This window comes from Corvus moneduloides, unplaced genomic scaffold, assembly GCF_009650955.1.
Source record: "Corvus moneduloides isolate bCorMon1 unplaced genomic scaffold, bCorMon1.pri scaffold_133_arrow_ctg1, whole genome shotgun sequence".
Lineage (NCBI taxonomy): Eukaryota > Metazoa > Chordata > Aves > Passeriformes > Corvidae > Corvus > Corvus moneduloides.
The window spans coordinates 13,145-21,459 of NW_022436887.1; the positions used below are offsets into that span (position 1 = coordinate 13,145).

General features: G+C 55.2%; 1 protein-coding gene across 1 annotated transcript; it reads left to right on the plus strand.

Moving 5' to 3' along the window:
• Positions 1 to 1,910: 1,910 nt before the first annotated feature.
• On the plus strand, positions 1,911 to 5,043 carry LOC116438845. The gene is given in 5 exon segments (XM_032097850.1): positions 1,911 to 2,045; positions 2,138 to 2,382; positions 2,384 to 2,432; positions 2,434 to 2,958; positions 4,753 to 5,043. Coding segments are annotated over 5 exon segments (1,245 nt in total).
• The last annotated feature ends 3,272 nt before the right edge of the window (positions 5,044 to 8,315 follow it).

The window sequence follows — 8,315 nt, forward strand, 5'->3', positions numbered from 1 at the left end:
CTCAACCTTTCCGGGCCCCTTTTTAACCAGCAGCGCTGCCCCGACGGTCCCTCGGTGCAGCTCTTTTAGTGACACGGGGCAGCGGCCACTCCTGCTGCAGTACTTTTAAAGCATTTTCGACCTTTTTCGCAATTTTATTCCCTTCACAGATGCGACCTTTGCCGTGACACCTTTGAAGCAGCACCCCTGGCCCAGCTGCGCCTCGGTGCAGCTCATTTTATCCTGAGGAAGCGGCTACTCCTGCTGCGGTGCTGTTATTATTTCTCAGACCTTTCTCTATATTTTATTTCCCTCACACCTCCAGTCCTTTCCCGTGCCGCACGTTTACCATCAACACCACCCCAAAGGTGCCTCGGTGCAGCTCTTTTACTGACACGGGGCAGCGGCTACTCCTGCTGCAGTACCTTTACAATATTTCTTAAACCACTGTCAATATTTTATTCCGCTCACATTTCCCAGCCTTTCCCGTGCTGCTCTTTTGAACCAGCAGCGCTGCCCCGACGGTCCCTCGGTGCAGCTCTTTCAGTGACGCAGCACAGCGGCCACACCTGCTGCAGTACCTTTATTGGACCTCTTTTACCATGCTCAGCATCTTATTCCCTTTACACCTCTCAGCCTTTCTTGGCCCCTTTTTTATCAGCAGCGCTGCCCCGACGGTCCCTCGGTGCAGCTCTTTTAGTGATGCGGGGCAGCGGCTACTCCTGCTGCAGTACCTTTACAATATTTCTTAGACCATTGTCAATACTTTATTCGGCTCACACTTCCTCTTGTCAGTATTTTATTCCGCTCACACTTCCCAGCCTTTCCCGTGCTGCTCTTTTTAAGCAGCAGCGCTGCCCCGACGGTCCCGCGGTGCAGCTCTTTTAGTGACACGGGGCAGCGGCCACACCTGCTGCAGTACCTTTATTGTACCTCTTTTACCATGCTCAGCATTTTATTCCCTTTACACCTCTCAGCCTTTCCGGGCCCCTTTTTAACCAGCAGCGCTACCCCGACGGTCCCTCGGTGCAGCTCTTTTACTGACACGGGGCAGCGGCCACTCCTGCTGCAGTACCTTTACAATACTTCTTAGACCACTGTCAATATTTTATTCCGCTCACATTTCCCAGCCTTTCCCGTGCTGCTCTTTTTAACCTGCAGCGCCTCCCCGACGGTCCCGGGGTGCAGCTCTCTTAGTGACACGGGGCAGGGGCGGAGAGCCCTCTAGGTGCGGCTCCTCTATGGCACTTTACCGTGTTCTATTTTATTTCATTGGCACCTCGCGCGTTGCGCCGGGCGGCTCATTCGGGGACATGCGCCGGCTCCCACAGCGCCCCGCTCGCCGCCGCTCCCCGGGGGCCTCCCCGCTGCTCTCGGGAGATCGCACACCGCAGGCGGCCCAAGCCCCGTCTCGCCGACGGCACTCACCACCCACCGCCCGCCGCCGCGTTCTCCCGGTCCCTACCGGCACGAAGCGGCGCTGCCGATGACGGAGCCGATGCGCGGCTGCCACGCCGCTTTCCCCGCGCCTCAGGGCCGGCGCCTTCGGCCGCACAGGGCGGCGTCCCCGCACCCGGGCCAGCCCGCGGAGCTCCTGCCGCCGCCGCCGCCGCCCCCCGACTGAGGGGCCGCGACGCCGGCGCCCCCTTTTATACTCCGCACCCCCTTTTCCCGCCACTGCCGCGGTGGGCTCCCCCCGCTTCAAAACCGCCCAGAAGCGCCCGAGGCGGGATAGCCCCCGCGCCGGAATCCCTCCTGTCCTGGAAAAGGGAAGCTAAAGAAAAAAAAAAAAGAACTCCGAGCTTTCCACAAATGTCCCAAAAAACGAAGCAGCTGTGAGGGGCTTCGACCTTTGCCTGGTCCCTCAGGAAACAGCGCTTTCCATTGGCTGCCGGAGTAGCCAGGGCTCCTATTGGCTGCCGCACGCTGCAATGCTTCCGATTGGCTGCTGCCCGATCCGCAGCCCCCGGGCAGCTGCTGCTGGGGGTCTCACCAGGCGGGCTGCAGCCGGAGCAGGACACACCGCAACGCCAGCAGGCGTCCAGCGGTGCTCGGTGTCTGTCGGCGTTTGCAGTTCAGACAGACAAATTGAATCCCAATTGCCGGCGATTTCCACCACCTGCTATTTCTCCTCTGTTTTCCTGGATGGATTTGACAGCGCTTTCTTTCCCCCCACAGAGTTGGAAAGCAAAATGCTCAGCTGCCTCTTGGCCATCTCCGCTTCCTTCCACAGCTCCAGCCTTGTCCCTCTTTCTCTCCCCTTTACTTTGCACCAGGTTCTCCCTCCTCCTTTCCCAGGCAGGTCGCAGCAGAGACATTTCACCGACGTGTCACCGACGTGGCCATACACAGTGTGACACTGCTCATCTGTCTCTGTGGGCTGGCTGGGAACGGGGCTCTTCTGCCTCCTCAGATGGAAAGGGCACACTGCCAGCATCTTTAGCCTGGCTGTCCACCGACTTCATCTTCCTCCTCTTTGCGGTCCCCTCTGCCCTGCTCTTCCTGCTGGAAGATGTGTCCTGCTCTCCTGTCATGCCCCTGATGTATGTGAGATTCCTTTACCTGGTGTCAGCGTTCTCCTGCTACTGGGTGCTCTTCTGGATGACAGCCATCAGCGCCAAAAAGGACATGGAAAAGCTCTGCAAGCTCTGCTGCCGCTGTGACCTTCCCAATCCCATGATGTGGGTGCTGTGGGGTGCTCAATGCTTGACCTTCTTCGTTCCCATCATTCTCATTCCCACAGTGGCTTCCCTGTGCCCGTCTCACGAGCAGGAGCACTGCCGGGTGGCTCTCATCTCCATGTTCTCCGTTACCCTGCTCCTCTTTGCTGCACCCGTGGTCATTACCCGCATAATAATCCACACGTTCCGCTGTGTCCCGGTCTTTCCCATTGTTTCCCGGTCTGTCCCGCTCTGTCCCGCGGGGAGGCGGGGCCTGACCCGCGCCACGCCCCCTACGCGCGCGCTCCGCATGGGTCACGTGGTTTCCCGCGCGTCACGTGATCGGGGCGGGGGCCGCCGGGAAGCGCCAGGCGGGACGGGATCGGGGTCGGGGTCGGGGTTGGGACCGGGCCCAGCGCAGCCCCGGCCAAGCCGCGGCCCTGCCCGAACCCTGCGAGCCGCCAGCCCGGCGCCGGCCCGCCATGGAGCGCCGGGACCCCTCCGGATCGGTCGCCCGCTTGGCAGCCGCCCTCCCCTCCCTCCCCCGGGCCGGGTCCGCCCCCCGCCCCTCGGCACTCCGTGACTCGTCGGCGGCTCCTCGGCTCCTCTTCTTTGAGCAATGCTGCAGGTACTCCCCAGCCCCTGTGAGATGCTCTCACCATCAGTCCTTGAGACTCCTTAAGAGACTCCCTGGAATCACGCCCTCGGCCACCTCCCTCCGGCAGCTCTTTGCAACAGGTGCGCCCAGGTGACCCACTGATCCCCCACCAGCAGCGTCTGCCCCCTCCTCATCCTCACTGGCGACACCTGAGGCCGCTGCACATTAGGAGGTGGAGACTCCCCTGAGGCAAGGGGGGAGGGAAGAGGGGGGAGCAGTGTGAGAGGGGGTGGGACCACAAACCCAGGGTTGGAGCCAGAGGTGAGGGGCGGGGCCAAATGGCTTCCTAGGATGTAGATGAGAGAAGAAAGGTTTGTAGAATGGAGAAAGATCCACAGTTTTTTGTATTTTACACACACATACACTCATGATAAAAGTCACATTTTTAATAGTTAACATATCAGTTGAAGTTACTGGCTAGTTATGGCAGTGAGCTTCATACAGCATCCCACCCTTATGGATTTTTCAGAAGAAGCAGTTTCAGGTTCTTTCATCTCCTCCAAACACTTGGGAAAGCCATTGTCGTGGGGTGACTGTATGATGCTGTATTCTCTATTGTCTGCCCTATGCCAGATATGAATCCTGTGCCTTTCTGTACCTTTAAGGGAGAGGGGGGAGAGCCGGTGGACTTCCTTCGGCGCTGTGTTCAAAACACAGATAAGCTCCGCTTCTGTAGCAGGGAAGAGAGCTACATTCCTTTTACTTTTTAGCTAGTTTTTTGTCCTGGGACTTTGGCTTCTTAATCTCTTCTGGAACTGTTCAGAACACCAGAACATCAGAACTTCACTGGGAGGCCTTTCCACAGAGGCCCGGAGGGGCCCACGCCAAACCCCAGCTCCGCAGAGGAGAAATCCACACCCTCAAAGGACTTGGAAATCTAGCCAGATTCTCTGCACAGCGAGAGGTTTTATTATTTAGCATTATTCTTTTCCCGTGCATGCATGCATTGTGTTTGTTAAATAAATAGGTTTTTTTCCTTTCACTTTCCTCCGAGGAAAATTCTTTCTGAACCTGGTGGGGGAGGGCGGCTGTAACCTGCCTTCTATCAGAGGACATTTATTTTGGACGTTCCTCCAAATTTGTTTCAAACCGGGACACCCATTTTTAACCAAACTCCTTGGCAATTTTCTCATATAAATAAAAGCAAGCACTGGCAATGACCAACAAGTGAAAAGGAAAGCAGAATACCACAGAGACATGGTGGGATAGCTCCCATGACTAGAGCACTGGAATGGAAGGGTTTAGGCTTTTTAGGAAAGACAGGCTAGAGAGATGAGGAGGGGATGTAGCCCTCTATGGATATGGAACTCTGCCTCAGGAAGTACGAGGAGCCTGCTGAGAGCTTGTGGGTGAAGATTAAGGGGAAGGCAGGGACAGGGATATTAAGGATAACAGGAAGGGCTTCTATAGATATGTTGCAAGCAAGAGAGTAGGGATAATGTGGGCCCTCTTCAGAAGGAAACAGGAGACCTGACTACCCTGCACAAAGAGAAGACTGAGGTTCTCAAGGACTTCCGTGCCTCAGTCTTCAATGGCAAGTACTCCAGCCACGCCACCCAAGTCGAGAAAGGCAAATGCAGGGACTGGGAGAATGAACACCCTGAGCCCACTGTAGGAGAGGATCAGATTCAAGACCATCTAAGGAACCTGAATGTGCTCAAGTCCATGGGACCTGATGAGATACATCCCCAGGTCCTGCGGGAGCTGGCAGAAGAAGTTGCCAAGCCATTATCCATCATTTTTTGAAAAATTGTGGCAGTTAGGTAAAGTCCCTGATGACTGGAAAAAGGGAAATATAACCCCCATTTTTAAAAAGGGGAAAGCAGAAGACCTGGGGAACCACTTCTACCCCGAGCAATGGTGACGGTGCTGCACAGCCCCATGGAGCTGCTTCTCCTGTCTGGCTTTACAAGGTCCTCCACTTCCATCACCCTCCTCCTCACGGGTTCCATAGGACAGCTGCTGCCCAGCTCTGGAGATTGATGGACATTTCCCAGACATTTCATGGGCAAAGGAGTGGTGAGGATGTGTTGTGATGGTGTGGGACCTGAGCAGGACATACACAACATGTAATAGTAAAGGGTGGAGAACTTGCTGAGTTGGGCAGGAAGAGTTTCATTTCTTCCAGTGGGCCCATGGTTTGGATTTGTGCTGAAAAGACTGTTGATAACCCCAGGATGTTTCAATCAGTGCTGAGCATCAAGGCCTTTGCTGCTCCTCACACCACCCTGCCAGCTGGTGTTGCACAAGGAGTTGGGAGGAGACAAACTCTTCAGAAGGGCTCAGCAAAGAAGGAGAAGCAGTGGGGTAGCCCTGTATATGAGGGAATGTTCTGACTGTCTAGGAATTGACAGTGGTGATGAAAGGGTTGAGGGTTTATGGGTAAGAATCAGGGGAAGAGCAGATCTCAAAGTGGGAATCTTCCCAGACACAGAGGGAAGGCTGGTAGGCAGATTGGTAGTTCCCAGGGTCCTTCATTCTATCCTTAAAGCAGGGTGAAATGAAGTTTCCTGGATTGTCCACAGCTTTCCTTCTATGACAAAGTGACCTGCTTGGTGGGAGAGGGAAAGGCTAGGGACAGTGTTTACCTGGGCTTTTGTTAAGCCTTTGACACCGCTCCCCAAAGCATTCTTGTGGAGAAACTGGCTGCTCATGGCTTGGGCAGGTCCACTGTTCACTGTAAAAAAGGGTCTGGATGGCCAGGTCCAGAGAGTGGTAGGGGACAGTTTGATTCAGCTGGTACCCAGTCACCAGTGGGGCTCCCCTGGGCAGCACTGAGACCAGTCCTGTTTCTACTGATGACTTGGAGGAGGGGACCCTCAGCCAATTTGTAGAGGACAGCAGGCTGGGTGGGAATGTGTGTATGCCAGAGGACAGGAAGCTCTACAGAGGGATCTGGAGAGGCCCAAGGACTGTCCCAGGCAGTTCCTGAAACTCCCTACTCCCCTACCCCTCTCTGACTACTCATGATTACTACACCCTTTTTCTCTTCTGGGTCCAGCACCGCCACCACCACTGAGACTTCAAGCGGATGGAGAAGCACCGGCGGCGCTGAACATAGCGTGTCTGCAAGGCTTCCAGGTGTCTCTGAAGCCGGGCAGTAAGCTGCCCCAGGAACCTTCCAGCAGCAGTGCTGGTGCTGTATTCCAGCTCCATTGAGCTGCTGCTGCTGCTGCTGCTGCTTTCCAATACAATGGGATTCATGATCACCACTAGTCTAGGGAGCAACCTGGCTATTGCCACAGATCTTCTGTGTTGCAGCATCATGGAGCTGTTGCTGCTACATTGTCTTATGTTCTTATGTTTGTCCTTTTCTATCACCTTGTCCATGTCTGGCCTCACCAACTCCACTCCAAGGCACTGGGGAGGCTCTCTGGCCCCCAGCAGCCTTGGCTTCCCCTGCACATCAGCATGGACCACCCTGGTGCTCCCCCTGCCCCATCGGCACTGGGCCAGCTGTGCCTCCAGCTCCTTGCGGTGCTCCTCGAAGAGTGCCTGGGAGTCCCGAGAGCTTCGGATGAACCTTGGGAAATGCCTCCTGGAGCTCATGGAACTGCGTGGGGTACTGCCATGGGGCAGCTCAGTGTCTGCTGATCTCTGTGCCCTGTCCACGTTGCTCTGCCCCTCCAGCCGGCCTCTCACTGTGCTTGGATGCTCTGAGTTCTGACGGAACCTCTGCAAGAACCACAGAGGGGTGAGACAAGAGGAGCTCCCCAGGATGCTTCACACTGTCCTGCCACGCATGCCACACCAACCCCAAACCCACATGGCCCAGCCCAGCCCAACCCACACAGCAGATCAGAGGCCGCCTACCCACAGACACTTGTCCCGTAGCATGGCAGTGACCAGGATGAGCTGCAGCACCACCATCATGATTGCCACCAGCTCACCCATGGTGAAGATGTTGAGGAACCCCATGGCACCGTCCCTGGCAGTTCAGGTCACCAGCACAGGCTGGTGAAGATGTTCCCCAGTGACCTTCGGTGTCCCAGTGATGGGAATCCAACCCTGGTGGGGAGGCAGAGGCTGAGGCTGTTGTCTGCCAAGACACTGCCAGACTGCTGTGCCCAGCAACCACTGTCTGTTCTTGTGGGGCCCCTTTTATAGCCTGGCAGAGTCCCCTGTGTGACATCATGGGGCAGCCAGAACCCTCTTTGTGACAGTGTGGGGCAGGCAGAGCCCCCTGTGTGTCATCCTGGGGCAGTCAGAACTCCCTTTTGGGTACCTGGGAGTCCACAGGAGCCCAAGGGAGAGCCCTTGCTGCCTTGGGCACAATGACTGTCCATTCCACATTGCCCTGCTGAAACCTTCAGGATTCTTTAAGTCAGTCAGGTCGTAACAATTTCATTTGACATCAAGAATCTGTTTTCAGTTGTTGTTGGATCTGTAATTGCTGGGAGTGGGGGGAGGTTAACTACTTCATAAAATAGAATCTCTTTTGAACAGATGATTTGTCTCGATTTCGTGAGCCTCCATGATACAAGGGCAGTGATCATGCCCCTGTGCTGGGCATTGGTGAGGTGAGACCTTGAATGCTGTATTCGGTTTTGGGTCCCACACAACAATAAAGACATTGAGGTGCTGGACTGTATCTAGAGAAGGGCAATGGAGCTGGGGAAGGGTCTTGTGTTTTAACCCCAGCTGGCAATTCAGTAAGGAAAAAAAGTGACAAAGAAACTCATAAGGTGAGATAATTTAATAAATAGAAACAAATTCCAAAAATACTGGATGAGAGAAAAGAAACAGAGAAGAAAATAAAGCAAAGTAAATGTTAACAATTTCTCTGCATCCAACAACCAATTTGCAGTCAGACTTTCATGGAATCACAGGCTGGTTTGGGTTGGAAGTACCAACCACCACCTTGCCATGGGCAGGGACACCTTCCACTGGACCAGGTTGCTCCAAGCCCCATCCAACCTGGCTATGAACACCTCCAGAGACAGGGCAGCCACAGCTTCTCTGGGGAACCTGTGCCAGGGCTTCACCACCCTCACAGCAAAGAATCTGTTCCCAATATC